General features: G+C 25.9%; 1 protein-coding gene across 3 annotated transcripts in view; it reads left to right on the top strand.

The window, feature by feature from the left end:
• The window catches only part of LOC126896092 (gamma-aminobutyric acid type B receptor subunit 2), a 145739-nt gene extending 123629 nt beyond the window's left edge, over positions 1-22110 (top strand). For 2 of the 3 annotated variants that reach the window (XM_050668549.1, XM_050668550.1), the window contains exons 8-20: positions 3761-4009; positions 4072-4132; positions 11250-11490; positions 11714-11954; positions 12275-12397; positions 15616-15726; positions 15784-16008; positions 17388-17613; positions 17737-17836; positions 18026-18134; positions 18940-19153; positions 19862-20299; positions 20546-22110. In XM_050668549.1, coding sequence (XP_050524506.1) covers positions 3761-4009; positions 4072-4132; positions 11250-11490; positions 11714-11954; positions 12275-12397; positions 15616-15726; positions 15784-16008; positions 17388-17613; positions 17737-17836; positions 18026-18134; positions 18940-19153; positions 19862-20280 — 2319 coding nt within the window. In that variant the 3' untranslated portion in view covers positions 20281-20299; positions 20546-22110. Of the gene's footprint in view, positions 1-3760; positions 4010-4071; positions 4133-11249; positions 11491-11713; positions 11955-12274; positions 12398-15615; positions 15727-15783; positions 16009-17387; positions 17614-17736; positions 17837-18025; positions 18135-18939; positions 19154-19861; positions 20339-20545 lie in introns of all 3 variants that reach the window. The other variant, XR_007701770.1, reaches the window with a different exon arrangement.
• Positions 22111-22346: the final 236 nt, after the last annotated feature.

Here is a 22346-nt window from a genome sequence, read left to right as displayed (position 1 = left end):
AAAAAAAAAAAAAAAAAAAACACATCTTAGTAAAACCAATACCTTCTCAGCTTCGCATCGAAGCTAAAAAAGATTAAATAGGCGTTTTTAATAAAACTTTATTCTCATATAATCTCATTCATTTTCATTTACCATACGTCATCCTAAGCATTATAATAAAATTTGGACATGAATTAACTTTATCTAATAATTATTCAACAGTATTACAATCATTTTCTTCACGCATCAATCAAATATTTAATTTTACACTGGCCAACTCTCATTCATCTTTGATCAATTACTACAGGATGATTTTTGTTAGTGCTTAGATATAATTACGAAAATCAAAGAATAGTAGAATCAAGATATCAAATTATTTTGTGGGACTTCATAAAATGTATTATTATATACTTTTAAATTCAACAATAAATATTTCCTATATATTTTTCGTAAAGCTTTTAAATCTCTAGAATTGGTAATTGATACGGTTTGCAAGTTTAGTAAACTATTAAAATAAGTGTCTGTGTTGACCTGACACTACTAATTCAACGAAATAGAATAAAATCTTTTCTTCTCTGTACTACTCTACTATCATCCCTAAGCAAAGCATCTCGTGAAATAATCAAAAATAGAAGCTTAGTTTATAAATTTTTTAATACAAAGACAATACCTAAAAACTAATCTGAAAATATAAATATTCCTTTGTTCAATTTAACGACTATATTTCTAGTTAGTAGTAGTCTAGTTTATGGTAAGTTTAGGTGTCAAAACAACAATTACATTGCACCATTAAGTTTATTGATACTTAAACGTAGATAAAAAAATTTTAAGTTGACTGTTTATTAATAAAAACCTATACTCTCGTATAAATATTTTTTTGTAGTAATACTGCATATAATTATTTGTATACTGTACTAATACTTAGCAGTTTATGTCGTAAAATCCATCTAAATTATTTTCAAAAACATAAAAAAAGAGAATTTAAAACTAACACAACGTACTATTATAACAAAAAATGTAGAGTAATTAAAATATATTTGCAATACAAATGTTATTAAAAACATAATTTTTAAAGACATTTATAATTGTTAACTCTTTGGCGTAAATGGTTTCTTTTCGACTCATATGATAATTTAAATCTACTTTGACCAATGTACTAAATAATTTCGCTGACTCTTCATTTTCGTAATTTCAACTAAAAAAAAAACTAATTTAGTTCATTTAGTAATTCAGGTTAATATTATTAATGCAAATGCAAAAGCAATTGACTTAAAAATATTGCAAGGATACATGGTTTACACGTACTTTACTAAGTCCTAAAAGTAAGAAATTCNCTAACGTATTTATTTATTTATACGGGCTGAGCCCTTGTGATACAAAATATTTTTTTAGTTACATTAATATATATATATATACACAAAAGTAAAACATAGAGCAAACATAAAAAGAAAAAAAAAACACGAACATTTGTAAAATTAGAAGTAGTATACAATATTTGTGGTATGAGTAACTTTTAAATAATATTGAAAGAGGGGTCCTCATTGGCATTTTTCATCAGGCGTCTTTTGGCTCATTAGACACATAATTGGTGTTGCAGAAAGGGATGAAAAATGGTGAATGATGTCTTGACTGTCTTTGAGGAACTTTGAAATTAATTAAATATAAAATAGATGAAGAGTCCACTTTACCATTTTATTGTATTGTAGTGTAACTCTTGAAATAATTAAATTATACTATTTTTGTGATGAAACGGTTTAATTTATTTTAACATGGGACATTGGTTATCGTATAAGTAACACAATGTTAACAACAAATAGTCATAAAGGGCAATATACCATAATAATTATGGTATAATAATAATAATAATTTTTCTGTTGGACTATGCAATATAATTATTATATTGCATAGTCCAACAGAAAAATACAATAAATAAAAATATAACTAAATTTGGATTATAAATTTAAATCGTCCCTAAATTAGTTTTAAACAATAAGAAGAAAATCGATCGTTTTAAAATAATTAAGTTGTATGTCAGGTTAATATTATTAATGTAAATGCAAAAGCAATTGACTTAAAAATATTGCAAGGATACATGGTTTACACGTACTTTACTAAGTCCTAAAAGTAAGAAATTCATGCTGTTAATGGTGTTACTCTAGACAAAAAAATCTTTTGAGCGAAACGGTCGTACTCATTCCGACGTCACTCAAAATACACAGTCTTATAGGTTTCCATGCTGTTGGCGTTATCCAATTGAAAAGTCTTCAAGTTGTGATTACTTCATGATACTCAAGGTCACTTTTTACACTTAATAACCAGTGCTATTAAAATTAAAAATAACAGTCGAACAATTTTATATTGATTATACGACTATTTACAAGATTATTTTATAACTTATATTAATTAATTTAATATATTTCAACTCTTCAACCATTGATTTGATAGAATAAACGACATCTATTCATATATAATAATTCACTAGTGCTCTCGAATACCCCAAATAAATTTACCGCTAGGCGTTTTAATAATAGACTCTACATTCATATTTATAATCACAATTTATCTAAACACACGACTTTTAGTTAACTAATTTTTCTTATTTTTTAATTGTTACATATTTACGGCAATAATTATTTTTAAAACAGTATATTTAGTATATTATTTTTAAAGTATAAAGCTCCCCACTTGACAAATTATTATAATTTCTTGACATTTTGACAGAACTTAAAGTCGATAAAAATAATGACAAATATCTTACTGTGAATATTCGATGTTTCAGAATAATTGTTCCGATTCATTGAAATAACATATAAATTTAATTTTGACGATTCTCCAATAAAAAATTCAAGCGAATCATACACTCGGTTTCCGCTTAAAACAATGTTCAATGATTTCGATTGCTAAAAGTTTTACTGGTTGATTTATGTAGTTTAATAAAAAATTAGTTTTTTCTTCATATACTAAGTTATTAACGCTTTAAAGTAAAGAATGGAGGTAAAGAGTAGGTACTGTTATTTTTATCACTGGTCATTTCCTGGCCGTATTCTTCGTCCCGCTTAGGTATAAAAGTGAAAATAACATCCAAAGTACTGATTCAAAAGTTGTATCGACCAGTCATTTTCTTAATTAGATCATTTTCTATTTTGCAAGCTAATTTAATATGTATGTTTTCATTAAAAAAATAAAGTTATGTCCCCTTACATTTTACAAAGGATGTTTTTAATAAATTGCTGATAAATCAAGAAATGTATACAACTATAAGAAATCAAAAAAATTATTTTTCAATACTGTATTTATTTTGTGAGTAATTGTATGGTATATGATATCATCTGTATTTACGTTTTTATACGTTTCACAATGATATCTGGGAGAAAAGATTTAGTTATGTCATTAAATGTAGATTTAATTAAATTTTTTTTTAATTTTGCTTGTAAAAACCTATGGTATTTTATAAATAATAAAAATGTATGTTTAAATTATTTTATTTTATAATTATTACATTATTAGTTATACTTATATTATACAATACTTCAGTTAAAATGTTGACCATTGTGTTTATAGACTAAACAAATATTAATGTAATGATATTTAACGAAATTCTCAAAACAAATTTCTATAGAATACTTACTAATGTATTCAGAAACTTATATATTAACAACAATTTATCGTAAATAAAAATAATGTTACAATTTTTGAAATATTTTATAAAAATTTATTAAATAAAAATGTAAAATTGACTATTTAGAAAAGTACTTATATTCTGTTAATTATTATGTTTTAGACATCTAAAGAATACCAACAAGAGTACGATATGAGACGAGGATCTGAGTATTCAAGATTCCATGGGTATACGTATGATGGAGTGTGGACTGCTGCTCTGGCTATACAGGAAGTAGCCCGAAAAGTACATCAGTCGGCTCACGACAAGGGCACTCTGAACAGAACCATAGCAGATTTTCAGTATAGAGATCACGAATGGGAAAACCTATTCCTCGAAGCTTTACGAGATACTAGTTTTGAAGGCGTAACGGTTAATAATAAAGTATACTTATTCTATAATTTGAAATTATAATGTATTTTATATGGTTTTAGGGACCTGTAAGGTTTTATAACAACGAAAGAAAAGCCAGTATACTACTAAAACAGTTTCAAGGTAATTTGTCTTCTTTAATTATTGTTTTGAGTTAAATTTAAGTTTAAAACTTTAAAAGAATCACACTTAAAAAGCAACTTTTTATTATATTATTGGTACTTGGGCGGTAAGAATCAATTTGCTACTAGTTGCTATCAGTGTGGTACACTTCAATTTTGACTCGTGCAAACATATCGAAAAACGTGACGTATGTGTTTTGGGTTAAAGTCAAAAACCGGATACAGTCCAACGTAAAACTAAAGCAAAAGGTAAAACGTGATCGAATTACAAAATATTGACAATATCCGGTAAATGTGACGCAAATAACCGATTATTGTTAGGGTTTAGTTTTCAGTTTCCTATTTGTTTTTATTGAATATCTCGAAGGGAGATACGGCACTGTCATTTTAGACTGTATAAACTGAACTGAGTGAAAACAATGAAAATTTCTTAAATATATATTATGTTTACATACCTATCTATTATATTTAGTAGATATGTTTATAAACATACAGAATGATTATTTTAACGATAGCCTCTCAATTTCTCTTAAAATAATCATTTTGTTTTGCATTTGGTTAGTTACAAATATAATTCCATTTATCTACTATAAAATAAATTTTTGGTCCATCCCTTATAACTTAGAAGGATGTCAACTTCATATTTTAAATGACAAAATATTCATTTAGCATGCTTAATAAAAATAGAAAATTATTTTATTGAGAAAATGCCAATAACAACTTTTGAACCAGTATTATAGAAGGTATTAAAAATTAAAAGTAAAGACTGGAGGTAAAGCGCAGGTGTTGCTATTTTTATTTATACACTCCTCTCCCAANCTTAATAAAAATAGAAAATTATTTTATTGAGAAAATGCCAATAACAACTTTTGAACCAGTATTATAGAAGGTTTGGTATAGAAGGTATTAAAAATTAAAAGTAAAGACTGGAGGTAAAGCGCAGGTGTTGCTATTTTTATTTATACACTCCTCTCCCAACTAGGTAGAAACATATTAATAACTTCTTAAATACTGATTCAAAAGTTTTTATCGACTAGTTTTCCTAATTAGATTTAATTTTTATTCTAATCGAGGAACTTTAATATAATAAAGAGGTTGTTGGTGCCAAAATTTCAAAATCGTGTTTTTTCACTGAAAAATAAAGTTTGATTCTATGCCAACTGCATAGAAATAGAGCTAAGATCTTATTACATTTAATTTAGTAGTTATCAATACGGTAAAATATAATTACTGAAAATGATAACCATTTTTCCGAAGTTTTATTATATCAATTAAAATTGATATAACAAAACATTGGAAAAACTGTAATTGCACAACAAAAAATCAAACATTTTCTACGCCAAACAATATGGTAATAGATTTTGGATAGAATTTTGTCGCTGATTACAAATCTGGTCTTAGTATATTCAGATTGATTCTAGTTTTGATTTATTAATTTAAACATTTTAATTATTTAATTCGAGGTAATTAGTGAAAATTAGAGAATAACGTAATGGACCATTAAAAAAATTGTTTTCGAAAAGCCCTATTTAAAACTGTAATGGATTATATTTAAGAGGTACTTGCGAAATTTGATATCTATATCTTAGATTTAAGCCACTGCATACGTTCTTCAAAGGTGATTTTGATGATCATTAAAAAAATCGAAGCTGAAATATTCCTTGTAACATTTTTTATAACTTTTTAAACCTATAATTGTAAATTTTCTATGGCTAATAGAAAATTTTATAAGGGATTCAATTACAAAAATGCACAATGTATAGTGGCATAAACTTTAAATATTTATTCCAAATTTCACAGATATCTCCTACATACAGCCCATTACAGTTTTAAATAGAGTTTTTTTTATAAGATTTGTTTATTTTTAATGAGTTATTAATTACGTAATTACTTTATTTTTACTAATTGGCAATTATCTTAAAAACTAGAAGCAATCTGAAAATTCTAAAACTAGACTCGGAATCAGTGACAAAATTTCATTCAAAATCTACTATTATTTTGTTTGGCGCAAAAAAGTGTTGTGCAGTGCAATCGTAACTAAATATTATGCTATATTAGGTACTGCTTCTTTAAAATTTTAACTTAACTTTGTACAATTCATAAAAAAATACTTTTCGAAAATTTTACGAGTGGTTAAAAAATGTAGTTACAATGCACATAAATATTTGTTAAAAAATTTACGATCGCTATTTTGGTAGGTTTTTTTTTTAATATTTCAATTTTTTTTTACATTTTGTATCCATGAAATATAAATATATATCATTATTAATAGAGGGTATCTAAGTACTTTCGTTATTAAAAAACTACAATTTTCGGCGTAATTTTTTAAAAAAGTAGTGTGCAGTAACATCATTACAAGTAGTGCGCTAAATCTAACCACTAAATTTTTATTAGACTACTTTTTGCCAATTTTACAACTGATTCCTCAAAATCATAGTATTTGTAGTTCTAACAATTAAATACATAATGAACAAATTAAAATGAGTAAATATATGTTTATTATACTCAGTTATCTTACCTTCATAATGATTGCATTGTAATTTTATACACCATTTAAATTATTTGTTTAAATATTGAAGTTGTTTGAAAACTAAATATTTAAGTTTGAAAAGAGATATATTAAACTAATTTTAAAAATAATAAGGCCATGTATTGGTAAGTATTATGAAGGAATAATTTAATTCAAATAAAAGCCTTCTCTCGTTTTGATAGACTGTCCAATATAAATTTGTTTTTAATTTTTATTATAATAACAAATTAAATATAATTAATGAATTATAAAAATGGTTTTACAGAATTTACTGTACATTAATTTTTTTTTCTTTAAGATCGACAGTAAATACATATATATATTCACTCAAAGAGTGCATGTAGTTTACTATATTATATTACAAGTTATAGCAACTAAATAAAATTAACTAATACAACAATATTAAACTCTTAATGCATATCTTAACAGAGGATATAGAAATAAATGTTTCATGAATACATATATACTTTATAATCCAATATATTTTGATACTAACTGAAATTTGTGTGTTTGAGTCAAATTGTTGTGTATAGTAGTATTATTAAACATTTAATTTCTGATCTTGATTCGACTATAATTACATTTTCTCGGCGATTGTTTGGTTCTGGCGTGTGTATGTCTGACTTCCATGCACAAGAATTCATGTTTTTTTTTGTCATTCATTTAGATGACCCTAGACACATTATGAAAGAAATTTCGTTACACAGAAATAAAAAAAACTGGCATATTATTTTACAAAATTGGATATTACATGTTAAACATGAAAAAGCTCGTGCACACAATAACCTGTCACACCTTGTTTTTCACTAATTATTGATGAATCAATACAGATATTGTGAAACAAACCGGTGGGTTTAAATCGATGGTGTGTTTATGTGTCGACACTTTTCGCGTGTTTAAAAAATGAACTATGCTATACAAGTGTACCATTACACAATATAAGTAGTATTTAAGGTAATTTTACCTATTAAATTCACGTTTAATTTGTTTGTAAATAAAATCACTTATAGGCAATTATATTGATTAATTGTATGTAATTTATCATGTAGGATACCGGCACCAGTCATTGGCAGTTTCCCAGTCTTTGGCAAATTTCATATATTAAATGTCGTAATCATTTTTTAGGTTTTAAAAATTATTTATTACGTCTTGAACTCGTTTGCCAAGAGTTGGTTAGTGTGCCAATGACTGGTGCCGTAACCTTACTTATATTTAATGTTTCGTTTTTTAGGTTTTAAATAAATTAAGAACTATGCATATAATTCATTGTGCATTATGTTTTAAGAAAAGATTATGTGATTTCATAATTTATTATATCATATATTTAAAACAGTAAACTAACGAATCATTATTTAATAATTAAAATGGTTCCTATTAAACAAACTAAAGAATACCAAAAAAGTAATTTACAAGTATTTTTTCAGGATTTTTTGATAAATCTTGAAACTTTTAATCTTTTAAATATATTGCCTTACTTTTCTTTAAATAATTATTACAGTTTTGGACTACGTGAAAATCATATTTTTTATTATTTATTTTTAATAATAATAAAAAAAAAAAAAAAAGNATGTAATTATTCAGCTATCTCTAAACTGACTTTAATGATCATCACGTCAAAAGAAATCGATTTCAAAGTATTTAATCAATACCGAACATTTGAAAAATCATATCAATTTTAGTAATATTAAAACATATTTCTTAATTATACTACAATGAAAAATAGAATTTTTAACATTTTTTTCTTCATTTTAAAACTGTCGAATTTTTTTTTTAACTGATCAAAATAAAACTTTATAGAGACATTTATCTTTTTTTGGTATAATTTTTACAGAAAATCCAAAAAGAAACTTAAGTACATGAAGAGTTTGAAAGAGACCACCCACAAAAATTATATATATTTTTTAACAATAGTATTGAAAGGTCCCGGAAGGTCTAACAACTTCTAGCCTATATCAAAATAAAGCTTTTGAAATATACAACAATATCAATAAAAAAATTTGTCTCTATGATTATTATACTATGAGAAATCAGCCGCTAAGCAAAAAAAATAACATTATGTTCTATTAGGCAAATAATTTTACAATCATTTAATATTCAAGTAAAATTTTAAATCATAGACATTTAAAAAGTATAAATATACAAATGATGAAATTTAACAGATTCGCATTGAAGTATTCTCCATGGCAGTGATGTTAATAACTATTAGATATCATCTCTACTTGTCTTAACTTTATCGCAACGCCCATTGTTCTGAGTCATTAAAATTTCAAAATAAACTTTTTTTACAGCTTTCCTTATAAAAATTTTATTATTTTTATTAATAAAAACAAGTAATTAAAAATATTATTTTAATTGTGTCTAAGAATGCATAAATTACAGAAAAAAAATACGCTATAAATAGCGTCATAATTATAACGTTTAAAACAAAAAATTTGTCAAAACGTAATCATAAATATAATAAATATGTGATATTAATAAACGTAAAATTACACAAATCACAACTTATAGCATAAAACGATTCATATTGAAACAAAAATAAATTAATATCAAATCTTATATTTAAAAAAGTTTTATGTAAAAAAAAGTAGTCATATGCTCTTATTAAAAACTGCTTATGGTGGTGAACTATATTTTAAACTCGTTTAACGTTAATCGTAAAAATATAATAATTTTAATACTTAAAACGAAACCAATTGAAGAACGGTATAATATTAAAAAGTAAAACATAAAAATTATATAACGTTTAAATGATTAATAACGTTATACAACATTTTTTTTAGTTCGACTCTTGATGAATTACTTAAAAAATGTAGAAATGCAAAATATTTAGTAAATCTTAATTTCTTTAGATATATCAAAATATTGTGGACTGCGCTGTATGTGTGTGTTTTTTAGTGATTTACTTTAAATGTGTATAATAATTTTGACTTCCTGTATAAGGCTTGTTAATATTTAAATAAAATTTTTGTATAAAATTACGAAACGCATACTGTGTGCATTTTGTATAGTTTGGTTTATTAGGACCTTAACTCATTTAATTAATTTTTTTTGCTAAGATTCCGAAACAGTAGCTGAAATACAGAAATAATAATATACTAACTTTACAATCATAAAAAATGTTTACTTGTTGTGAACGACGTTAAAAATTTAAAAACAGCGCCATTTTATAACAATTAGTTTGCTAGTATTTGTTCTGTGACGGCGCTGTGAGTATGCAATGTAATGGCATTCAGGGCTTGCATTCGTAATGAGTTTCATTCCATCGTCTTATTTTTAGCCAAATCCTTTCGCAACCATATTGGTGCAAAGTTTTATTATACACTAGAAAGAATGATACCAGCAAGGGAGGATCTTATCATTTTGTTTGCCAACGGTAATAATAATTTTAAAATATCGTTTGCATAAAACACAACATTACGTGTATTTTTTTACACGTTTTAATCAAATAACCGTAAGTTTATCTAAACTTTTCCACGTGCTTTCTCTATTCCTATTTTATTATTGGTGTATAGGGACTATCATTATTTTCACGCTGCAATATTATAATATAACTCGCTCTCAAAAACTTTTATCTTATCGACCTACGCCAGAGACTTCCAAAGTAAAACATGCCGCCTTTAGTACTTACTTGTTTTAACTACACATAGCGGTTTGCTGATAAATTAATAATTTATAAATTATAAATATTAATTTATTTAGTGTATTCATCGTGCTTTATCTATGAAAAAATGTATGCATTTAAAATATGTATACAAGTATAATTCAATCAAAATATTGAATGTTTCTAACTTTCTAGTAAATTAAACAATAAATAAAATAAAATTTGTAAAGCATAATTTAATAACGATCGCATTTGTCAACTTTACACGTCATTCTAACCATTAAAAGCGCTATTGGTTGAACTTTTCTTTGAATGATATCGCCAAGATTTGTTTGTTATATATGTGTATAAATAAGTTTTTAATGGCTTAAACAAACGACGATAACAATTATTTATCTGCAACAAATATAAAATAGATAACTTAGTAGGAAATAACTGTTCTAGACATACTTTAAAAATATGATTACTGAAGGGAATTATTTACAAGGAAGTTTTTTGTCACAATTCATTTAATGCTCAGGACATTTTTCTGCAATATTCAGTCGATAAGGTCATACTTAAACAAATGCTTTTAGAATTATTTTTTGTTATTTTATCAAATAATAGAGTATCAATATTTATATGAAAAAACATTGACGTGGGAAAGACTGAACAAATTTATCAAATTACCGAACGAAATATCTCGTAGAAGTTAATAAATTAAACATAATGATTTTTTAAACTATCGCAAACGTAAGATTATAAGAGAGAAAAGCTAGTACACGTTTTTGAAGTCAATAATGTTAACAGAGTGTATTTTTAGTATTATTTTGTTGTATAAAACGTATAATATGATAAGCCAACAATTATTTACAACAAATATGTGGTGACATGTTCATTAATGACTTAGCTGTTAATTATTTTATCATGATCACAGAATTAGCGCAATTATAAAATTCTATAAAAAGTTTACAAATAAATTCTATAACAGTAACTCTTGCTTAACAGTGAACAAAGAAGTCAAAATTGGCGAATACAATGGAGTAACGGGCACGCTAGATCTAAGTGTAGGTAAAGAAGTCAAATGGAGAGCTGGTGGTAAAGGTCCCCCTAAAGACCAAACGCTTACCATTTATGAAGATTCACATGTTAACGTGGCGGTCTATATTGGGCTAGCAGTAGCTGCCATCATTGGTATTGTTATTGCTACGGCATTTCTAATCGTGAATATAAAATATAGAGACCAAAAGTAAGTTATTTACATAATTAATAACTCCGTTGTCAATAATTCTGAGTAAACTATTGGCCACTCAAATAATTTAAATAATAAAATAGATGGCAATGAAATTGAGTTTATCGTAGTTTAACGTTCATAAATGATTAAAAACTGAATGAACTATTGTTTTTTTTTACACATTTGATCGATCTAGATTATATATTTATTTAATATATATGCTCATTATTCGTTGCAGATACATAAAAATGTCAAGTCCACACTTAAATAACTTGATCATAATTGGAGCCATGCTGACATATAGCAGTGTTATTTTCTTAGGTCTCAACAGTAGAATGACAAGCATTAATATGTTTCCTTATATATGTGCAGCTAGGGCATGGCTATTAATGGCAGGGTTTTCTTTAGCATTTGGAGCAATGTTTTCAAAAACTTGGAGAGTACATTCAATTTTCACCGATATCACTATAAATAAAAAGGTAAAATATAAAAGAACCTATGGAATATTTATAATAATGAAACTTCATAAAACCAATAATTTACTATTTGTTTTTAAAAAACAAACTTATTGCCAATTTACATTTAAAAAAAAATATCAATAATTTTAATTGTTCTAAAAAAACATTCTCATCTACTTGTATGGTATTATCTTGTTCAATATAATTTAACTGAGAAAAAATTCAAAGAGACATTTACATACTTTTTGATGTTAATTTGTGATTAGACAAAATTATATTCTTTAAAGATATGATAATAAATTGTATGTGATTTAATATTGTATATTATTATTAAATTATAGATTGTAAAAGATACTCAGCTATTTTTAATGGTTGGAATACTATTGTGCATTGACTTAGGAATTATGTTCACGTGGCAATTTTCTGATCCATTTTACAGAGAAACTAAACAAATGGAACCATATGTGAGTAAAAAAATACAATTTACAGATTAAATAAATGAAATGATAGTCCTTGTGGGTTATTTGAACAAATTTCTTGATCAATTTTAACAAATATGCAAATATCATACATAATTGAGTATATTTGAGTAGTTTTTAGTACAAACAAATATTAATTCAAAAATTATACTTTATTTATAGCAAAATCTAGGAGAATTTTTCAAATAATGTGTTTTGTGTTTATCTATTTTAAAAATTACCAAATTAAATGCTTGAGAAAAAATTTGAAGTACAAGCATATACAGGGTGGGTTTTTTAAAAAAAATCATCTTGTAAAAACAACAAAGAAAAAATAAAAACATACAAAATAGGCTATAATAGAAAAAGTAATGAAAGGACCTTTTGTTAAATGAACATCTAATAAAAAGTTTGATGTTGTGTATTGTACTTATTTATGAAAACGAAGGATAAAGTAGTAGAAAAAGATAAATGTTGGAAATGTAGGGATGCAATGAAAATGTAAATTATAAATAGTAATAGTTAAAGTTAATTAATAATATAGTCAGTTTAAAAACCTACTGACTTAAGTTATATTGGATAGAGTAAACTGGGGTAAGAGTTCAATAAATTATTTTTAATAAGTATTATAAGGTAGATTGATAAATATCAAATATTTGATCATATTTACATGTTTTTTTCAATTGCTGTAAATCATAGAGTTAAAATTGAATATATAATATAGTATATAAAATTTGTAATCTTATGTATTATAATTCACTTTTTAAAAATACTATGTTAAGCTTATGAAATAAATGATAAGACTTGAATTCTTTTTTATTAGATATAGAATAATTTTACTAATCAACATTGAGCGATGACATAATTATATTTTCGCATACAATTTTTTTCATCTAATTTAATAAAAAACATTTGATTTTGGTTAACGTAACTCTGAAAGCTTACATTTTATACTTATTTCGAAATAAATGAGGTTTATAGTACATAGAAATGTTATGCAAAATCAATCTTAAATTATAAGGAGTAGGGGAGAACATAATTACTAGAAGAGCAAAAAACAATTATTCAATTCTTTATTATTTATTATTTCAATTTTAAAATAAATATTTAAAAATCTTATCTGTATACTGTTTATCGGGATACGACGAGTATAAAAAAGCTGACGTAAATTATTTTACTTTAAATGGAAGTAAGAACATCGATAAAATAATAAAATAGAGAATGTAAGATGGCGGCGAATATTTATAAATGTATTAGGCGTGATTACACAAATATTGGAGCAAAAACTAATCAAACGAAATGTGTTAATACTTAACTGAGGAAAATACGATAAAAAGCTCTATGTGGTGTTAAACAATTGGCTATTCAGACGCGAGAAAACAGTGTAAAGGCGAATCGAATATGTATTGGTGAATAGTGATAATCGAAATGCGACCAAATAGGTGGTACACGAGAGGAATGGGAGGAAGGAGAACAGGATGATAAACTATTATTATCTACCCATCATAAAAATGAAATGATTTTAATTTTAATAGCAACAAGCAATATCATTAAACTAATTGGTGATTTTTTCTCTGCAAAATACAAATACCATTATAAACTTCTTAATGGAATTAACTATAAAACACTTCAGTCACTTATATTAAGCATAATACTAGCTACATCACAATAATGTACCATTTTCGAATGTCTTTAGCGTAGATTCTAGGTATATTAATCACAAGATAAATGATACTCTTCTGTACATTTATAATGATATAATACAATATTACACGTGCCTTATTGTTTTTGTCGGGTTATAATGAACACTTAAAGTAACAGAGTATTTAAAATATAATAAAACATAGTAATACTATCTTTATTTAGACCATTTCAGAAAACTATTTTCAAGATACAATATAAATAGCTCAACATATTTCTTTGGTTATATTAGGTTGTAACTACGTCCGTGAAGTAGGTTTCTAGACATTTTAGTAAATTTCACAAAGTTATTTTGTTTTTGTAAAGAATGAAAATTTCTCTCGTATTTTATGAGCGTCTCCATATTTATATATATAAAGCCATTCAAGGCGAATTGATGACAATGCACGACAGACAATGTTGTATTATCAACTCGATTACATTGTCCCTTTAAATTCAAACATCAGGGATTTTTTTATTTTAAATTACTAATTAAACTTAAATAAACTACTAAAACTGTTTTAGTTTAATTTGAATTAAATAAACTTAATATCAAAATAAATTGAATTAAAAAATGTTTATCTCTCTTTCGATTTTTTTACTCTAATATGCTTTAATATCGTAATTAATAATTTCTCGAGTTTCAGTTCCATAAAGTTAAAAATTTCTCATACAAACGCAGTCATCAAAAATCTATGTAATGAGTTGCATATCCTTATTAAATTTTAATATCCCTATAGTGTAATATTATTTCTCTAGACCTTATTGTTCGGACAAAATCCTGCGGGATTACCATAGGAAATACTTGGCTTACGAATACACGATGAAGAGTTGATTGTCATTTAAACTTTTAAATTCACTGAATAATACAGCAAAGGTTATGCTGTAGATACGTGAAAGCCATCAGGCGCCATTGCTAAAAAAGTTTTGATAATCTATCGGATGTGTCTGAGGTTTTTGAAGGATGGACATTTCAAATACATTTCACAATAATTTCCTGTCAAATAACAAAGAAGAAAACTGCAATATATTGATACAGATACATTTTATTTTACCATTTTCACATTTTATATTATTTCTTTTTGAAACGTAATATTTTTTTAGAATTCATTACTATTTGCTTTCTAAGGAACAATATAAAAATATCACGATACCGTAATATCTTTAAACTGTAAAATTTTAAATAAACGAATCATCAAATTAATCGATATTATGTTTTCATTTTTATGTAACTAATAAATCAGCACACATATAAATATTAATATAGACAAGCCTTTACACACTAACATTTGCTGAATGATAAATTCGTTTGAATTTCTACGGCATTTCATTTGAACTCTATAAGTTGTATATTTTCACCCTTATTTCAGTTAAGCCACGTAAAAATAAAACATTTATTTTTTACTCATACACATACATACCCTTTTATGATGGTATAGAAAAAATATTGTGTAATTTAAAAGTAATATGCAAATAAAAGCAAACTAATAGCTCCTATTTTTTTTTTTATTATTATAAATAATAAGTGTAACGTATTTTTACAGCCTCATCCACATAATGACGACATTGTGATCATACCGTGCAATGAGTACTGTCAAAGTGATCACATGACAGTGTTCCTCGCCGTCATTTATGTGTATAAGGGGGCGTTAATGGTAAGATAAAATGCTTTAAATTGTATTTTATATGTGAACTTATAACATATTTTATAGGTATTCGGAGCTTTTTTGGCCTGGGAAACTCGACACGTGAGCATACCTGCACTTAATGATTCCAAGTACGTAGGTATGAGTGTCTACAATGTTGTTCTTATGTGTGTTGCTGGTGCTGCCATATCGTTTGTTCTAAGTGACCAACAAGATGCGTCATTCATTATCATATCGGTTTTCATACTATTTTGTTCTACTGCTACCCTCTTTTTAGTGTTTATTCCTAAAGTAAGTATCTACAAATATAGTAAAACTTTATCGTAAATAAAGTGTCTTTACATTTATTTTTGTTTATCTATTACTATGCTGTGTGTTAATAAATATACAGCTTAAAAGAAAAACGAATTTTAAGAAGTATATAATAAAGATATTTCATAAAAAACATGTACTAAACCGAGAAGTTTATGATGTTTTTTTTTGTTCATTAAAGACATCTGTACATTACTAACCTACTTTCATGTGTTGTTATACCCTTGAATGTTATGAAAATCTATGATCTTTAATATCATTATATACAAGTTCAATGTCATTGAAATTTGTTTAACTCAAAACTATCCGAAATTAGTAAAGCTAATTTCAGTATATATTAAAATCTGCAATTTATAAATATCACAGAAATAAATCGCTTTGGTACGAAATAAAGATTTTAAAACAACCTAATATAGATTTTTAAAAGTATTATTGAATATTAATTAACAATTTTTGAAAGAAATATATTCAACGAGATCAAATTCGAGTTTTAGCTTCGATGCGAAGCGGAGAAGGTATTAATTTTACTATGATGTGTTTTTTTTTTTTTTTTATGTCTGTTGCCACTTTTTCTCAGCTCTCACTGGACCGATTTCTTTCAAAAATACGTCAAAAGATCACAATTTGTATCTCATTGAAGACATTACCCTTAAAAATTGAAAAAAATTCCCTCGTTTCCCGCAATTTGGGGAAATATGCAAAAAAATTACAAATTTAAAAATTGCTAATTTTCGAAATTTTTTCACTTTTTTTTCTTAAAACTTCCATAACTTTTTGAAAAATCAACAAATCAACATAATTTTTTTTTAACTAAAACCTTAGATATTTCCCTTTTATTTGATATCATTTTTTTGAAAATCTAACACTTAACCTGCTCATTGGGGGAGATTTAAAATTGAAACTTTTTTACAAAAACTAACTTTTTCAACTTAATTTTTGAAAATGTTCCGGAAATACTGCGTCCTTTAAAGATATATCAAATTAAAGCTTATTTTATGTACTATAAAATGGAAAAAAAAATTTGTCCCGACACTCTATCTTCTACATTTAAACTGCTGCTGTAGTTAAAAAGACACTATTTCTTTTTAAAGTAGTAATAAAACAAAGGAGAGCTGACTATGGTTAGTGATGGACATAAAATTTATTTTTTTAACTAATATATCACAACGAAATATATTATATCAGTTAAACATCGAAGCTACTTATCGATACTTCAGAAAATAAAAGTCTTAAGTTCATTATTTTATATTTTTTTAATTTTAATCAAATTTATAAAAACTTTTACTTTTAAAAAAAGTATAGTAAAGATTTTATTTAAATAATACACTTGTTTTAATTTAAATATTCATTCTTTTTAGATCGTAGAGTTGAAGAGAAATCCTCAAGGTGTAGATAAACGAATCCGAGCAACGTTAAGGCCTATGTCAAAAACGTATAAGGATATTTGTGATTCAGAGGAACAAATCCGAGCTCAGCGAAATAAAAATCAGCAATACAGACAACAGTTGTTGGATGTCGATCGAGAGATTGATGCAATGGTACTGAAGATCGACACATATCGTGCTCTTAAGCTATCTGAACAAAGTAAATTTGACTTTTTGATTAATTTTATTGTTTTTTCTCATAAAAATTTTCAAAGTAACCCTTAACAAAGTTCACTCCAGTAATTTTTGTTTGATTTATTTATTTTTGTTCAATATTTTCTAGAACGAAAAGCTTTAGAAGAAAAGCAAATCAAAGTAGAAGCCATTCAAGAAGAATCAAATAGCAATATCGATTTATTAATCGAAGAAGTACCTCCAGAGAAGTAAATATATTAAATACTTATTATTACGATAGTTAATTTCATATAGTTTGTACATATATTTTTTATAGTGATTTAATTTGATTATTATTACGTTAAATACTTATTAAAACTACTGTTAATTTAATGTTGTTTAATTTTTTTTTATCAAATTTCAAGGTTAGCATTAATTTTCTTAACCTTATTTTACAGAACATCGTTTCAAAGACATACAAGAATACCGTCAATATCTGTCGAACAGCCTTTGTCATATTGTGTAGAATCTTCAAGACCTATAACATATACACCATCACCTACTCGGGTACTTGTATACATAAAATGCATTAGCGTATATCAAACCCAATTGTGTTTTGGAGAAAATACTAAAATTTTGGAATATGAGTTTCTGTTTTACTAAAATTCTTCATACTTTTAATATTTGAAAAAATTTAAATTAGACTATTTAGATATAGAGTGTTTAGTAATTAAGGAAACGGGTTTCTATTGTTATCATTACTAGTAATAATTGACCTGTTTTCATACTTTTTGAACACTTGTAAATTTTTTTCCTAGCCATCACTATTGTAGGTATAATAATAAAACCAAAAATTGACAAAAAAAATATTTGACATATTCAATAGTGGCCATTGAAATTTATGCAGATTTTTAGTAGGTTATTTACCTTAGATGTTGTAACACGTCGTTTTACAATAAAGTGATAAAAGTATCACACAAATGAATTGATTTTAAACATGGACAAAATATAACTACAATAACAGCGTAAATCAATTTTGAAAATATAAAAAAATGTTGGGTTTAGATTATATTGTAAAATTGAAAAAAACTAAAACATTTTCAGACATAACAAAACTACTCTAAAAGCTATGTTAAAGAATAACAAACACATTACTGAAACTCATTGGCTTTCTTAAATAGATATTTTTTGTGATTTTTCCAATCAACCAAAAACACCAACCCTACTTTATCAGGTTTCTTAAGTTACAAAAAAATAAACATTAAGTCCTATAGCAGTTTTTCATAATTTTTAAACTATTTAATTAACAAACATTATAAATTGATAATACAATAAATAAAAAAAATATTTATGCATATTGTTTATTTTTCAGACGTGTCAAAGGCGGTCAAGTTCTTCAATGGCGCCAGTTATAGGATGTAACCATAGAAGGCCGTCAATTCCACAAGCCAAAAAGACCTGTCAGCAGCCTACATTTGTACACCAAGACGAGCTCTGGTTAACTCAGACACAACGTCACGCCAACCGGTCGCCACCGCCAATCACGAGAGGTTTGCTCAACAATGTCGATTCACCGACTGATGACGGTAAAAGACCATGCCATTAAAATTTAATTTCATTGCTAATTTTTACCATAAATTCAACAATTAGACCACTATAAAACATTTGTTTGATATCCATAAGCGGATTACTTTTACCTTTTTTGGGAGGTAATCTACTGTTTGATAATACTAATATTTTAACATTTTTAAATGATAATAACAGTAAAAGTATTACTACTATATCAATTGAAAAGATTTAAGCTCATCTAGATGACTATTTATGTTGGTTTTAAACTTTTATGTTATACTCTTTTTACATGCACTTGGGCTATTCATATTCAAAGAGATAATTATTTATGTGAGGTATCTTAACCCTCAGAACTCTTCTTAAATATATTACCGATAGTCCATGAAGTTCGTCAAAAAATGTTCATTGGAAAAAGAAAAATGATTCAGATTCTATAAAAGTTACCCTGATATGATAAACCTAAAACTTTAGTAATCTGTTAGTCTTAGACAGAAAAGTAATTTTAATAACTCGTTACAGCACACAAAATTATGTAGATTAATTCATTTTTTTAAACGTGTTACGTTATTTCCTTACGCTTTTAGTGACCAGAGCTGTTATTTCTTTATTTTTGACATGTAATTTATTTAACGTTGACTTGAATAATCTTGAAAACTAGCAAATTTTATCGATTTAAAGTAATAGACTAGTACAACATTATTATTATCATTTTCTTAATTTTATAGAAGAAGACAGTTCATCTTCGCCAACTGCTAGTACAATGCACCGATCGGTGTCCGAGAAGAGTTCGTCCAGAAGTCGGGGCCCGGGACTAAGGCGTCCTTCAGCCCCTCACATGCACAGTACACCCAATGTCTACGGTCGATGGCGAGAGTCCGGTTCTGGCGGCGAATCGCCTACGGACGCACCATCTGTAGGTGGTTGTCACTCCAGATTACCTCCTTCAGCCGCCTCTGGCATGTCTCGCGTAAATACACTGTCCGAAGGTGAACTACTTGATGTTGCCATATTACCTATTTTCCAAAAATTACTAACTGAAAGGCGAGCACATAAGTCAACATTACACCACCATCATCATCATCGAGCATCGATTGCCTCTTGCCCAAACATTGCGGTCAAATGTGATATTGTTGAATATTTATAAGAATTTGGACCCATAATAAGTTAGTTAGCAAGAAGAGCAATACTACGAATATTTTAAAGTTATAAATATATAGTATTATAGGGTGTTCAACAAGTAAGGGAACAGGTAAATTGTTACAAACAATGAGAACAATAGAAACCCGTTTCCTGACTTACTGAACACCCTGTATATATGATTATACTAATTATTTATTATGTATATAATATATACATATTAAATAGTTTTAAAATGAGTCTGATGCACGTTTATTCAATAATTTTTTTAGAGAGTAACCTGCCTATGATGTTGGGACCAAAAGACGAGAAGATATTCAAATACATTAAGTTGGCCGTATACGAGCCTGTAAAAATAATTTTTTTACCAAACTACTACTTAGTACTGTAATATTACTATTATTATTGTCATTATTGTTGTTTTAACATTTTAAGAAGTATAATGTGTTACTATTTTTTTAATGTTATTAATTAAATTGCAAGATCTACGATTTGTAAATTAAACATACATACATAAATACTTATCAAAGACAAAAATGTTAATAATTACATTTAATTTAAAATTATATAATTCTGATAGTTATATGATTATTTGTTAATATTTCAATTGGTTAAATGACTTTTGAATTTATTTAAAAATAAAATAGTTCAATTTATTTAACATCAAGTTTTGGGAGCATAACTTTGTTTCATCTCTAATCTATATAAAAAATTGTTCCAGCCATTATCTTTTTTACATATGTTTAAAATCAACCTTATCTATAAAATTATGCAAAATAGCTCTATGATTATCAAATTTTTTATTTATTATATAGAATGTAATTTTGGACAGCATAACTTTATTAATCTCTGGTAAAATTAAAAATTTAATAATGGGTCACATTGAAACTTTTTTTTTACAAATACTTAAAATACTATTTTGTAAGTTTTCGCAATTACGCATTACCACAAATGTGGTGAATAATTTTCAAATTTATATAAAGATTCAAGCAGTAAAAAATAAATTAATAAAATATTGGAGAAATGCTTTAAAATTTAAACTAAGGCAATTAGATATTAAATTTTATATCATATATATTTCATACATTTTGGTAGAGCCAAAGACTCAATTTGAAAAGTAACTCATAATAATATAAAACTATTGAAATCATTTATAATTGGTAAATAAGTTAATATAAAATTAAATTGTAAAAATTAAATTTTATATTTTCTATGTATTTAAATATTTGTTATTTATTCAATACCGTCTCTTTACTTGTTTATAAATAATTTAATTTGAGTCTTAATAAATCGATTTAGAAATTTTTACAAATGAAATTTCGATTAATGTATGATAAATTATTAGTTTTTCATGTGACTTATGCCTACTTGTGCTTAACACAATTTTTTTTATTTTAATAGAATTTTGAACTTTTTAATAAAATTGTTTCAATTTGAACCTCGTAAAATAACACGTAATAAGATTGTAATAACATAATTTTTATGCTACTTGAGTTATTTAGTTAATTTTAATAATTTGTAATTTTTTTTTCAATTAAAAGCAATTTAAATAAATGCTCTCCTTATTTTCGCTATTTACCTACAGCTGGCGAAATTGGTGATATTATTTATAATATATCCTAAGTACTTAATATATAAATGAATGTAAAATTTGTACATATTGTAATATTGTTGTTAAGTAATTTGTTACGAACATATAATACTTTGGTGGACAGTGTCCAAAAAGAAATAAGCAATCTTAGGACAATCCTCCGGAATTCGATTTATTACTTGCCTTACTTGTACTGTTTTTCTGATCCTTGTCAATTTAGATTATTAAAATATTATTGTTTTACAATGCATGTTTTAATTAATTACCATAATTTCTGGCTATCCTAACTTTAAAATTCTTTTAAGAGTAGTTAAATTACACAAAATAATAGATTTAAATTTATTAACTATGGTGTTAGTTAGGTTGGGTTGTATTAAAAACAATCGAGTATCAACAAATCTAACTATGTATTGGTAAACAATTAAACTAATATATTTTAAATATATTGTTTTAATAAAGGATAAAGATTTGTAAATTTTCAT

The sequence above is a fragment of the Daktulosphaira vitifoliae genome, unplaced genomic scaffold (assembly GCF_025091365.1).
Source record: "Daktulosphaira vitifoliae isolate Bord-2020 unplaced genomic scaffold, ASM2509136v1 Scaffold_1, whole genome shotgun sequence".
NCBI classification, from domain to species: domain Eukaryota; kingdom Metazoa; phylum Arthropoda; class Insecta; order Hemiptera; family Phylloxeridae; genus Daktulosphaira; species Daktulosphaira vitifoliae.
Note: the sequence above shows the minus strand (reverse complement) of the source record. Positions and strands in the feature narration are given on the sequence as shown.